General features: G+C 39.8%; 2 protein-coding genes across 2 annotated transcripts; one reads left to right on the forward strand and one right to left on the reverse strand.

Annotated features, from left to right (window-relative positions):
* The first annotated feature begins 452 nt into the window (after positions 1–452).
* On the forward strand, positions 453–8,398 carry zbtb39 (zinc finger and BTB domain containing 39). Its single transcript, XM_079588062.1, has 3 exons — positions 453–768; positions 3,661–5,169; positions 6,462–8,398. The coding sequence occupies exons 2-3, from the start codon at positions 3,694–3,696 to the stop codon at positions 7,353–7,355; spliced, it is 2,370 nt and encodes a 789-aa protein (XP_079444188.1). The 5' UTR covers positions 453–768; positions 3,661–3,693; the 3' UTR covers positions 7,356–8,398.
* ackr5 (atypical chemokine receptor 5) lies at positions 8,386–11,783 on the reverse strand. The gene is made up of 2 exons (XM_079588080.1): positions 11,457–11,783; positions 8,386–10,893 (listed from the first exon to the last, which is right to left on the reverse strand). The coding sequence occupies exon 2, from the start codon at positions 10,888–10,890 to the stop codon at positions 9,814–9,816; it is 1,077 nt and encodes a 358-aa protein (XP_079444206.1). The 5' UTR covers positions 10,891–10,893; positions 11,457–11,783; the 3' UTR covers positions 8,386–9,813.
* Between the last annotated feature and the right edge of the window lie 2,734 nt (positions 11,784–14,517).

Here is a 14,517-nt window from a genome sequence, read left to right on the forward strand (position 1 = left end):
TTCACACATTAAAATGTGTCTGTGACTTCAACAAGAAAACTGGATGACAACAGAAGACTGGATGCCTTTAATTACATCTGAACAAATGTGAGCAGAAAAAAAATGTGAATTTTATTTGTGTGGGTGTGTATGTGTGGTTCGAGTATTCCCTAAATTATTGGGACAAATTTGTCCATCGATCTGTCGCCATAATACATTATCCTTAAAATCCAGTATCAATTCCAATGTGGGCCATCAGAAGAAAAATACTGGACACACACACATATTGGGTTTTCATGTTTTATGGGGACATTCCATAGACATTTTTTTTATACTGTAGGCCTAAAAACTGTACATTTATGCCCTAAACCTACCCATCACAGAAAATTGCATTTTTACATTTTCAAAAAAACATCACTTAGTATGATTTATGAGCGTTTTTTTCTTAATGGGACCAAAAAAACATGTTTGCTGAGGGAATGTGGACGTGTTTTACAGTAGCAAGCCAGAGATTACATGTATTTCCATGGGAGGCGCTCATTCTTAGTGCTCGGTGTTGAATTTGTTCAGTCCTTTATGGCACAATGGCCGTGTATTAAAAATATAGTGAGCACTTTACCTTGGACAGTAGTTCTGGGCATCACAGATACGTTCTGACACAACCGAGTGATCTAGGTAGGCAGCTTACTAGGCTTTGAAACACCGCCTTGTCTATGCAGGGACGACTGTCTGGGCTAACAGGATCCGAGTTGGATTATTTATCTATCGCAACCTAGCAGCACACTCCGGGTAAGCAAACATTTGAGTTGTTATATGGTTTCTGAGTACTAGTTAGTGGCACATCGGTCAGTTTTATTTCCACTGCGATAGATGATGCTTACGTGCTACTTAGCCACACATGCTAATGGAATCCAACGGTAACCGGTTAGCTACAGCTAAACGAATGATGTACTAAATAAAGATGCAATGAGCAGTTTTATTGCACCCTAGATTGTTTTTCTGCACATATTTAAATATACATTTTTGTTACAGAGGGGTGGCAAATGTTGTGTTAACCCCCAAAACACAAATCTATTTGTGTGTGGACAGTCTTTGTTAGGACACCAGTTGTTCAGGAATTGTATTATTCATGTGTGGATTTTATTTTTTACATTTGTGCATTTATGAATTGTCTGTTTGTGTATTTTTTTTAAATTAGATATACACATACAGCAAACATATCTAAAGCTATCCTGACTTTCTGTGTTGAAACTAGTTGGTGATAAATGTAAACTTAAGTTAAGTGTGTAATTTCATGTGTAGTGGAAATAAATTAGGCTATATTTTATTTAGTTAGTTAGTTTTTAGGAGGATATTGGGCATGTTTTATAAGACGTGCACTTTATTTGAAATAATGTTTGTCTTCATAATCTTTCATCACAATAATTTTTTTTTTTTTAATCTTACAATAATTCTGAAATAATTGAATCAGCTGAAACGAAATTACGATTTGGCTGACGTCACCAAGCCCTCTTATTTTTCAAGCACCTGTCACATCGGCGATGATCTTAATACAATAGGCCTACTAACGTTACTTTACTAATTCTGTGCAGTATATAGGCTACTAATAATAACAGACTCTGTTACAAACAGAAACAAATACATTAAATAGTAGCCATTATTCTACGTTAAATGTTTCAAACATAAATCGGACGGGCAGAGAGAGTGATTAGGTCATATGACAACAATGTAGTGTAGGGCCTTTGCCTTTCCAAATACCCACACTTGCGGTCTTTGCACTTGACCATTTGTCTACTTGCATGACGTATTTCCTGTATTTGGCCTAAGTGTTCAAGTAGGTGTGAAGACTGCAAGTGTGTGTAGAACTTTTTATTACCCGATGAGACACACTTATAGTGTTGCAAAAAAAGTCTTTACAGAGCTTAAATTTGATTTTCAAAAGTTAATTATTATTATTATTATTTTAATAAACAGTAGAGCATTGGTGCTTGCAACTTGACATTTCAATGTAAGTCGCTTTGGATAAAAGCGTCTGCCAAATGCATAAATGTAAATGTAGTCCCTGTGTGGTGTGTAACATAAGACACCATTTAAAATTGTGGTGCTTCTAATTAAGTGATAAAAAACAGTTGCAAATGTTGTACAAAATACACACAGCCTACTCCTCTTTGCACCCATAAAATGACACTTTAACAATTTTTTTTACTACCAAATTACATGTAATATCTAATTAATTTAACTTGCAGTAGAATGTTTTCCTCTCTATCTGGCGATTTCGGGCCACGTGATTTCCCGAACGTAATGCATGATGGGATATATACGCTTAGCCTTGAATACCACTCTGATGCAGCATTAGTGTGGGTTTAGTGTGCATTAAAGAAGAACTCCGGTCAGTTTTAACATTGAGCTCAATTTTTAGTAAATTTGGGGTGCTGTCAATACAGAGAACAACGACAAAAATCGGTGTTGCCTACACCGTGTTATCCTATTTTTAAAATTTGCACCCTGTTGACTTCGATGGGGCACGTTTTAAACCTGCTTTCAGCCTCTTAACATCTTTGATATGTCATTACAAGTGCCCAGCCATGTTAGATGATTCCTTCAGAGTGAACACGAGTGAATCTGACTGCAGTAGATGTGAAAGATATGAATAAAAATGAATTATTTCAGCCAGCGCAAATACCTGTATTTACATCCTGTTTTCGGTCGAAGTCCAAAGTAGTCAATTGTCGAGTTCACGCGCAGAGGTTTAGTTACTTATGATCACGCGCGTGAACTCGACAATCGACTGATTTTTGTCGTTGTTCTCTGTATTGACAGCACTCCAAATTTACAAAAAATTGAGCTCAATGTTAAAATTGACCGGAGTTCTCCTTTAAGGGCACTGCACTTTGGCATTTTTTAGACAAGGGACAGTCTTGCGATCTTACTTCCTGTCTCGTGCACGCGCTACGAGTGTTGGTATTTGGAAAGGCCCTACCTCTACTGTACTATAGTTGTGTTCATGCCATGTCATAATTACGTAACGATTTCTGAAAACTACTCCTTGTACCACAGAACTGCCGATTTATTTTTGAGTTAATAGTGCAAGAGAAACGCATAAAGCGGTGGTCACACTAGACTTTGAGCATGCGAAATCAGCGGTCGTGATTTGGCATCTTTTTTTATAAATATGAATTTTACGTATATTTATATCAAATAGTAATACACTCAAAATGTAAAAAAAAATATACAATCTACTTGACTTTACAAAAATGTTGTTATATTAGTTATATTCTAGTAATTTAGCCAAGAGAACACAATGAGGTATCGATCTTCTACTGGACACACGTGATGCGAATTGGCAGCTTTGGAACGCAGCAAAATGCAAAACTTGTAAAAAAATTATGCAGCAAAATGCAAAACTTTTACATTTTTTACGCAGAGAAATGCAAGACTTTTCGCATGACACATTATGCATATGAGAATGGAAGTCAATGAAGCTAAGTGTAGTGACCGAATCCGAGGACGTGTCGCGAACAGCTCCAAGTACACCGTCATGTCATCTCTTATTTACGGTAATTACGTGAACGTAGCATATAGGTGGTACAGTGATATTTCCCTCTTTAAGTACTGAATATAAGTGCATCTAATTTCATCTGTATCTTGTAACCCTTTTTGATTCACTTCTCTTTGTTTCAGTCCAAATCCTGGCTTTGGTCATTATTGCCAGGCATGCGGATCAGGCTGCAGGGCTCTGGCCACGCGGCCCGTCTCCTCTCCGAGCTCAACCGCTGCCGCCTGTCTCGCCTCCTGTGTGACGTCGTCCTCCAGGTCGGGGGCCGCTCCTTCCCGGCTCATCGTGTAGTACTGGCGTGCTCTTGCACGCACTTTAACAGCCTCTTCTCCAGAGGTTCCCGCAACCAGGATGGCATTCCCACCACCTTCTCTCTGGACTTTGTCTCTGCCGCCAATCTCGAGAAGGTGTTGACTTTTATTTACACGGGTGAGATATTCACGGATTTGATCAATGTGGGTGTGCTGTACGAGTTGGCGGAAAGGCTCGGCGTGAGGGAGTTGGTGAGCGCTTGCCATGCCACCTTTCCTGACCTGCAGAGCTCCAGCTCTAGAGACCCGGTGGCCGATGGGGATACGGAAAGTAATATGGTGTCCGCCAACGCCGTGTCCGTTTGCTCATCCTCCGCAACGTCCTGCTCCTCGCTCTCTTCTTCAGCCGCTCCCACACCTGTGACTCCATCTCCGGTTTCTCAAGGCAAGAACGGCAGGTTGAATCGCTCCCACTTGACCACCCAGTCACCTAAAAACGAAGACTTGCAGGTGCATTTGGGTTACAACCAGCAGGTGACCAACAAGCTGAGTCCTTCGGACAGTAACCATTCTGCAGATGCTCTTCCTTGTCTTGCTTTGCAGCTCAAGACTGAGCAGGAGGATGAAGAAGAAAATGCAGGAAGCAACTCAGTGGACCAGCTTGTTGTTAATGGTAGCAAGTCAATGTTTGGGTCTCAGGAACCATGTTCCATTCCTGATTCTTCAGCCCAGCTTGGAGGTGAAACCTGCGCCCCTTCGTCGTCCTCCGGTGACCCCTTGGACAGTTTGCAGCTTGGGGCTGTTACAGGACCAATCAAAGATTCCGATTTTTTTGAGGAAGATGATGCAAGAAAGAGGCACCGCCTACAGGAAGAGCATACGGAAAGTGGCGATCAGTGGCGAGCACTGTCGGAGGACATTATTGAACTGAGCGACGAGGAGGAGCACTTCATCGTGGAGGAAGAGGACGACGAGGACTTGATGTGCATTGAGAACGGTGAAAACGGGGCATCTCTCGGCCAGCTGGCGTCATCGCAGCCATGCAAATCGTGCGGGATGCTGCTTCCGGTGGAAAACGACATCATACGAACTCACGCTGAGACGCACCTCTCGGAAACGGGTTCGTGTCTAATTTGTGGCGCCTCCTTCTCGGACCGTTCTGCTGGTGTCGCACACGCCCTCACACACGTGGGCATCTTGCTCTTCTCCTGTGACGTTTGTGAGCAGCAATTCCGGGCCGAGTCTGCATTGATTCTCCATAGACGTCAGTCAGCAGCCAGATGCGTCCCTCAAAATCCCGACCTACTGAACGGAGCCTCCCAAGGGCAAGGAGGGGAACTGCAGTGCGCCATTTGTGCTAAATCCATAGCAAATGATTTCAAAGTTAGTGGAGCATACATTTTTTTTTGTTTATAAGCCTTATATCGTGTCCTAATCAGGTGCAACGTGACGACTTTGAATCATAATGCTTGTGTCTTAATTATTAAATTGAAATAAAACTGAAATTTGATAATTTATATATATATATAATATATACTTATATTTTTATATAAAAAACGTATTTACTAAATTAACTAAAACTAAATTAAATAAATTAAAAGCTAAATATAAAAACTAATACAAGTGACAAAAGCACCCAAGAAAATTATTAAACCATAAACTATAATGAATAAAAGCTCATTCAAAATATTGATAAATACTCAAATAGTATATAAATAATATTAAAGTAACATGTTTTAAAAAGCTACATTTTATAATGATTAATTCATTAAACATTATATTCATGTTTTATATACATATAATCAATCATTATGAAATATATATATATATATATATATTAATTATATTATTAATATTAAATATATAAATATAATATTCAAAAGAAAAATGTACAAAAAAAGTAAACATCGCTTCACAGTTTTTCAGCTATTTAAGTAGACAGTAAACAGATAAAATTATTACAGCAGAGTAAATATTACAGCAACCAAACTATTTATTTTCATTATCATATACAGGTGAAACTTGAAAAATTTGAATATCGTGCAAAAGTTAATTTATTTCGCCGCATTGAGGCAGTAATTCATGCAAAAGGGGCCCAAACCAAGTACTGAGTACATATGCATGATGATACTTTTCAGAGGGCCGACATTTCTGTATTTAATAATGTAATAATTGTAATAATAATTTAATATTGTATTTTTAATTGATTTCATGTAATATTCTAATTTTCTGAGATTTTGAATTTGGGGTTTTCATAAGCTGTAAGCCATAATCATCAAAATGATAACAAATAAAGGCTTAAAATATCTCACTTTGCATGTAATGAGTCTATATAATATATTAGTTTCACCTTTTAAGTTGAATTACTGAAATAAAATAACTTTTGCACAATATTAATTTTTTTCGAGTTTCACCTGTAGCCTATGAGCTACCACTCTGTTGGTTGCATACTGCTAACTAGCTTGTATGGTAAAGGAAGACAATGACTTCAGTCAGTGAGATTCATAAATATACAATTTACCTAGATTAGTGTGTAATATTGCAATATTTTTATGACTGTAGAAAAATTATATTGTTCAGAATTTTACTTCAAAATTCAGTTTCTTTAACTTTAATATGTCAATGAATTGTATTGATTTGTCTATATTAATGATGGATATGTTCATTTTCTTCAGGCGGTGAGGGACCACGTTCAGAGCCACGCATGCTTGAGGACGTTACGCTGTGGAGTATGCCAGGTGTCTCAGCCCTCTCGATGTGCCCTCCTGTGGCACACACTAACACACCTTTTTCCAATTTACACTTGTCCACAATGCGCCAACCCCTTCCTGCAGAGTGCACTGCTGGAGAGACACCTGTCTGTACACGCAGAGGAAGGAGCGTCGGCGAAACGGGGCGACGGCAGTCCGGAAACCAGCGGAGAAGGCCAGGCCGAGCTGCGCTGCTTCCTGTGTCCGCAGACCTTCCCCTCCGAAACCGCGTTTCATTACCATCTCAGCGTGCATTCCAGCGAGCTCCAGGGCAGCCAGGTTTGGCCGGCCAAGCGCAAGGCAGACCAGCTCATCGAATACTCCTCATCCTCCTCCTCGCCTTTGGAGGCGAGCGGCTCGGGTAAAGCAGGTTTTAACTTGAGCATGGGCTTCAACCTGCAGGACAAAATGGCTCACGGGGGCGTCCCGTTTCCAGCCGGACTCGTACTGAACGGCAACTCCGGTGCTGGCACGGGGCTTAGGGAAAAAGTGTATCGCTGCCGGTATTGCGGCAAGCATTTTGCACATTCGGGCGAGTTCACCTACCACCTCCGCATCCACACGGGCGAGAAGCCCTACCAGTGCAAAGTATGCCTGCGCTTTTTCCGTGGCCGATCCACCATGATCTGCCACCTAAAGACGCACTCGGGCGCCCTCATGTACCGCTGCACCGTCTGCGGATTGTTTTTCTCCACGCTTAAAATGGTTTCCTCGCACATGGAGGTCCATAAAGACCAGCTGCCGCCCGATTTTAACATCGAGGAGACCTTCATGTATAACGACCACTCTAAAGAGCCCGTCCCAAACCTGGACACCTGAACAACGCCGCCCTCCGAGCGCTCCGTCACACTGTGTGCCCACGTTTACTTGCTCAGTAAGTTGTCGAGGACAAGTGACCGTAGACCTAGAATGTAATGAAGTGTTTAATCATGTGATCGTCTTTGTGTTGTTGTATACAGAATGAGATTGATTCTTGTTTTTTAAAGACTAAATTAAGGGTAAAACTTTATTTTAAAAATTTAGTGCTGATTCTTGACCGCATGATGGCAAGAGATACTGAGCAAAGTTACACGGCCGATCAAACGTTTGGACACACCTCTTCATTTTTAATGATTATTTCCATTCTTTTTTTTACATTTTAGAATAATAATAAAGTCATCAAAGCTATGGAATAAAAAATACAACTATCTTATATTGTAGCTTCTTCAAACTTTTGCCAAGAACGTCATGAGGTGCAGTGTGTGAACACTGTTGAAGGAGTCTACATGTGTGCTGAGCACTGTTTGGCACTTTTCTGGTCATTTAAAATGACCAATTAACAAAAACTGCAGTTTTGAAGAACCATGTATAAACGCATTATTAATTTCAGGCATAGTTCACCCAAAAATGAAAATTTTGTCATCCTTTACTTTCCCTCAAGTTGTTCCAAACCTGTATGAGTTTCTTTCTGATATTTTAAAGAATGATGATAATCAAACAGTTGATGGACCCATTGGCTTCCATAGTGGGAAAAACAAACAAACATTTGATTGGTAGTGTTTTAATAACAAAGTCATTTTTAACAGGATGTTGTTCCAAGTGCTGATGTGCGATTATTACCTCTATATACTCTTCCGGCAACTCTATCACAATAAGCTAAATGTCTCTGGTTATTCTAAAAAAGCACAAAGTAACCTTTGTTCTTTCACGACGCAAGCGCAAGTTGAGAATAAACCAAGACTCTGTTTCTACATTTTCTGATAAATAAAGCAGTGCTCTAGGTCAAGGATATAAATAAAAAGGTCCTTTTTTTAAAACATAAAATAAAGGTACTTTTCTTTTACAGAATAGTTGTTATTTTTATAGTTGTGCAGTGTATCACTTGACGTTGACTGAATTAGAAATAGTTTTGAGATGCAGTATCATATAGTTTGTATGTTGTGCGTAAAGCAAAACACTTCAAATGTGGTTCATTCATTTCATTGGGAAATTTAAGGAAAGAGAAGTGAGTCAGACTGAGGTGCTAATATATCAGTCGGTTCACATGGCAGTGTTCACCTTCTTCACTCGGCACATATCAGTATTTTGTGCAAATGGTATTGTCATGAATAAAAACAATTGTTTTCTGAAAGCTGCAATGTTCTTCTGTTTCGTTTTCCCAGCAGTTATATGCCTTTTTGTTTAGTACACTTCTTTCTTGTATGGGACACTTTTACATAGTTCGTTTAAATAATTTTTTTGTTCACATCAAAATTGATTTGGCACACCGTCCATTGATAATTGATGTTATTGGTCATACCACAAAGTATCTATTGAAAGCTGCTGGGACGTTGTGTTTGTTGTAGCCTTATTTTCAATGTACCACAGAAAAATAATGGCTGAAGAGAATGGCCGTATAAATTGCCTAGTTTGATCAACTACTTCACCTTTATCAATCAGTCGGTTTTATTTTTAGGAAGAAAATGCATATTATCAGTGCTTTCTTTGCTACTCTCTTTGATGTTGAACGTGTGATAGGAATGTCATGTTCATGCTACGTTTTATTTTCAACATGAAACAATTGCCTTATATCACTTCAGTGTTATTTATATAATTTATATATGTTCAGTGTCATGATCAGAAATCTGTTATCTTTTACTACAGCTGTTCTTGTCTTCTGAATAAAAACGGTACTTACAACAAAACTAGTCAGGGAGTCTTATCTTTTTTTGACAAATTTGAACACAAGACCACAGGTTATCAATGTTAAAAAGTATTTATAGTGTATTTTTATTCAACAAACATTACTATGACCGATAATAATTTTCCAGACATTATTGCAGGTGCAGGACATGCTCAAAAACAAAATGACATTAACCTCCACGATTTGCTCCCCCTTTCACTCAAACATGACTTTTTAAAATACATTTTAAATTGAAATGTCCATTACAATATGTACAAACAAGCTGCTGAGCTCAAAAAAGCCATTTAATCATCACTATAGGTGTTGTGATTAAGAGTATGGACGGCTAAGTGAAAGTTTCTGTCGAGTAGAACAATCAAAACAGTCTTTGTACAAACACTGGCATGTGGTTAGGGTTTTTATTACTGAGTTCCTAGATGTGACAAAAGGAACCGGTGGAAATAGAGGTTACGAAAGGTTGACAATATTTCCTTCCTTGCACTGTTAACAATACTGAGATGAGAAAAACAAGAGACAATATGGCTAGTAACCAAGAAAATGACCAAAAACATCTGGCTCAACAAGGCCATTTCTTGTGCTTTGCTTCACAAAATCGTCATTTAGGAGTTTCCCTCTTCACGCACCAATGTCGGAGTGGCTCGTGCTGGTGTTGCTGAGCTTCCGCTCTTTCACCGCGGCCGTCCCCGTGTTGCCGGCTACCGCATTAGCTGGCGTGCTGGCCGGCGGTGAAGAGATGCGAGTGATCACTGCATTTATTAGATTTCTGCGGAAGCTCTTGCTGAGAAAGTTGTAGAGGATTGGGTTGGCGATGCAGTGAAAGAGCGACAAGCATTGCACGAGGCTGAACGAGAAGTACAGCACCCCGACCATGTTGCAGGAGAACAGGTGCGTTTCCAGGTCGTCGATTGTCAACAAGAACAACACCAAGTGGTACGGTAGCCAGCAGGCCACAAAGACCAGCGAGTACACGTGCACCAACCACACGTCCCGGCGATTCTGGATGTCTGGGGATGTGCGGACGGCTCGGGCGATCAAGACGTTGCAGGTGATGATGATTGATGCCGGGACCAGGAACTGGAATATCAGGCAAAGGAAGGAAACTGAGACGAACCACTCCGTGTAGTACTGCTCGGGAACCATATAGCAGCCCGGTTCATCCCACTCCAACAGGTCAACGTGGACGTTCTCCAGCAAGGCCAGCACAAGCGACAAGAGCCAGATCCCGGCGCAGAGCAACCAGCGGCGTTTTTGGTTTGGGGGAAAGCAGGCGGGTAAGTTCGGACGTGCCAAGGACAAGTATCTCTCAAGGGTCATGAAGGCCAGGAAAAGGGAGCTGCTGTAGAAGTTAATGACGTACACGAGGTGCGTGACCTTGCAAAGGAAGCGGCCCCACAGCCAAACCTTGTCCATGGTCATCTCCAGCATGAAGAAGGGCATGGTGAAGACCACCATTAAGTCGGACAAGCTCACGTTGATGACGCAGAACAGCACGCCATTCGCCGAATGCCGCCTACGCCAGTTCACCCACACCACCACAGTGTTCTCGGCCAACCCCACCACGAACAATATCAGGTAAAGGAGGAAAAGAGCGATCCGTCGGCCGTCCTCGTCTAGGTGGATGGTGCACTCGTTGACAAACCACAGCGTGCCGTTGTAGAAGTCGTACGACGAGTTGTGTGGATCGAAGCTCATGTTCTGCAGACAGAAACAGACAGTTGTTCACTTGACCTATCGTACGGGTAAAAATTGCTATTCTGGGAAAGGCCAAGAGTAACAGATTTTAGTGGGAAAATTTTGTCACACAATCGTCTAAAAGCAGGGCCGAACAACTTTGGCCCACAATATATGCTGTCCTGCAGTTTAGCTCTAACTTTTATTGAACATACATGTCTGTAATTTTCAAGAAATCCTGAAGACTCTGGCTAGATTTTTGGGTTGGAGCTAAACCCTAAATTGGACCTCGAGGGCCAAAGTTGCCTGTCCCTTCTTTTAGAGAATTGTGTCTCGGATATTTTTTCCTAAAATCTGTCTCTTTTGCCCTTTCCCAGTTCAGCAAGTTTTTAACAAGTTTGGACGTCAAGGACCAGAGTTGCCCACCCCTGCACTAAAAGTATTTTGGCACAAAATATATCAAAAATTACCTACGTTTTTGTTCCCCAATTAGAACATTAAAGCCAACATATCCCGAGCAACTACATCGGGGATCAATGCTATTCAAATTATTAGTTTCCTAAATGACAGGGCTATAGGCGACCTACCTTGCTGTGTAGTTGCTGCTGATGAGGCTCTCAGGTTCGACCCCTCTGTAGAAGCAGTCCTGGGGAAATATCACTGGAGGCTTTGCTTGACTGGAATGTTGTGTGGGATCTAGCCATACATTGGCTTGTGGGGCAAAATAAGCTCTTCCCTCTCCCTCTCACGCGCCTGGTTGCTCCACCGTCATACTGACAGGACATCCTCACAGGACAGGAGGGGGTTGAATCTGACAGGAAGGACTCTGAGAATCTCTTGATAGCAGATAGTATCATCCATATAACCGGAGAGAATGTTTGTTTTCCTGTGAGTATTGGTCTAAACAACGTGTGGAGCCAAGCTGGAATTAAAGTGGTTGCAGGAGGGTGTGGCGCAACAACAAAATAAGGATTATGCACAAGCCCCAGTGTGTATATATTACGTTACCCTAAGCACAGCAAATCTGTACTAATGAGCAGGCACATGATACTCTTATTGGTAGCTAAACACATTATGAATTCTGCCTGCTAATGTGTATGGAGCGAGATTCACTGTTTTAAACATTGCAGTACATCTCTTGCATTTTCTTCTCAAGTCATTAAGCTGTATTTTTTTATACAAAGTGGATACTGTATGTATATAAAATAAGCTTTTAGCTTTTTAATCAGAATATTAATGAGATCGATATGCAAATTAGGCAAAACCAAGCAATTTATAATTAAGAAGCAATATTAGCAATACTACAATACACATTTTTGAACATAATTAAAGACCTCTGATAAGTTGCATGATTATTATAGCAGAAATCGGTTGTTCGAGTGTCTAAATGAGCTCAGTCCAATTTTATTAACAAAAAAGTGCTTTTTATGATTATGAATTTAGGTGCTTGCTGCAGAGTGTCTCTACACAAATTAATTAATTAATTAAATAAATAAATAAAAAGAAATTTACTGTGTCCAATTGCTGCACACCATAATAAACGCCATATTTAGTTCAACTGTGAATTGTTTAGATGTGTGTGGATTGACTACTTTCTTATCTGAACACAAGTTAAATCTGTTGTTTTCCAGATTATCAAGTTAAATCTGCAAATTTTCCAGATTATCGAGTTAAATCTGGAAGTTTTCCAGATTATCTTTTTTACAGTTCTGAAAATCTAAAAGGAAATATTAGCTGGTTTGTGCCTGACATGCTGAAAAAACACAGCCCCCAGCACAATAGCAGGAAATGCTTTGGTGGTCGAGGGGCAGTGAGTGGCAGGCAGAGCGAGAGAGAGGTAGGAAGCCAGCCGTACATCAAACCCCCTCACAACACCCCCGCTGAACATTTCAACAACTGCTACTGAGGTTGAGAACACTATAAAACGATCTCTTATCTAATCTGACTTAAAGGGATAGCTCACCCAAAAATGAAAATCTTGTAATTTACTCAACCTAAATGTTGTTCCAAACATGTCTGGGTTTCTTTCTTCTGTTGAACACAAAAGAAGATTTTTTTTAAAAGTAATGTTGGGAACCAGACCGTTGAGGGTAGACATTGACTTACATAGTATTTTTTTTCCTACTATGAAAGTCAATGGCTACCGTCAACTGATTGGTTACTCGCATTCTTCACTTCATCTTCTTTTGTGTTCAATAGAAGAAAGAAACTCATACAGGTTTGGAACAACTTGAGGGTGAGTAATTTATGACAAAATTTTAATTTTTGGGTGAACTATCCCTTTAATAACACCCATTGTCCCTTTAATGACACCCGTTTCTGCCTAACAGCTTATGGCTTCAAAGAACAATTGTTTAAAATGTTGTGGTTGAGATGACTTTAGCTTTTAGACATTTATGTTTAAACAGTAGTTTAAAAATGATCATTTATAGCAAGTCCATCAGCAACAAAGGGCCTAATTCATGAAATGTGAATTTATAAATGATACATAAAACACGTCACTTCAATGTGCTTCAATTTATGCTTGTATGGACTCCTGTGTGTACGGCTGTTCAGAATGGATGACTGCTTGCTGAATATTATGCAGTGTACACTGCATACTATTAAAACGTGTTTTTATCTAAAACAACACATAGATATTAACATTTGAAACAGTTGTATGCTACAATGTCGCCATTAAGGTGACATTGCTTAGGTTGCATTTCATTGTCAGTGGATGCAAGTTTTAATAAATCTATTTCAAAACAGCATGTGTAATATTACGAGTAGTATTTTTAAGAGTAGTATAATAGTGATATGATAGTATGCTATTCTGAAAAGCCCAAATCTGCAACAAAAAAAAAACAAAACAAAAAAAACATCAGTAGGAGTTAAAATATATGCGGTCAAAATTTAAACTGGCTTTAAATGAGGCCTATTAGTGCTTTTCACACTTAAATTATATCAACCCTCAGTTTTACTTGTATATTTACTTTATGATTGCCTTTTACAGGGTTTTAACCCAAATCTGTATGAGCTTCTTTCTTCTGCTGAACACAAAATAAGATATTTTGAAGAATGTTGGTAACCAGACAGTTGACCAGACAGTAGAAAAAACACTATGAAGGTCAATGGCTACTGTCAACTGTCTGGTTTTTCATTCAAATTTTCATTTTTGGGTGAACTATTCCATTAAACGAGGGTTAAAAATTGGCCTTAACCCAGCACAGTATGAAAAGCCTTTCGGAGAGTAATGTGACCCTCTGAACTGCGTGTTCCAGCTACTCCTACGACCACAAGAATCCGTCAGCAGTTTGTTAGACGATTGGCCCCTGCATGCTCCCCATTGTTTAGAGAACATCTTTTTGTCAGTGAGACAGGAAAGAGTTTGTCAGCAAAATCACAGCTCCTGGAAAGGCCTAGGTGGATCCTGTCCTTGACCCCTCTTCGTGTGCAGGTCCAGACATCGCGGAGACCCCGGTTAAATGTTATTATTTTAACATTCATATATATATATATATAAATCTAAAAGAACAAATACTTTATACTATTATTTTAAAATGTAGAAAATAGCAATAATTAATGATAGGCAGTCCAAACGGTTGACTGAAACTTTATACAAATCTAGTATATGTAAATGTGGACTCAATTTCTGTTTCATCCAATATA

The sequence above is a fragment of the Phoxinus phoxinus genome (assembly GCF_949152265.1).
Source record: "Phoxinus phoxinus genome assembly, chromosome: 18".
NCBI classification, from domain to species: Eukaryota; Metazoa; Chordata; class Actinopteri; order Cypriniformes; family Leuciscidae; genus Phoxinus; species Phoxinus phoxinus.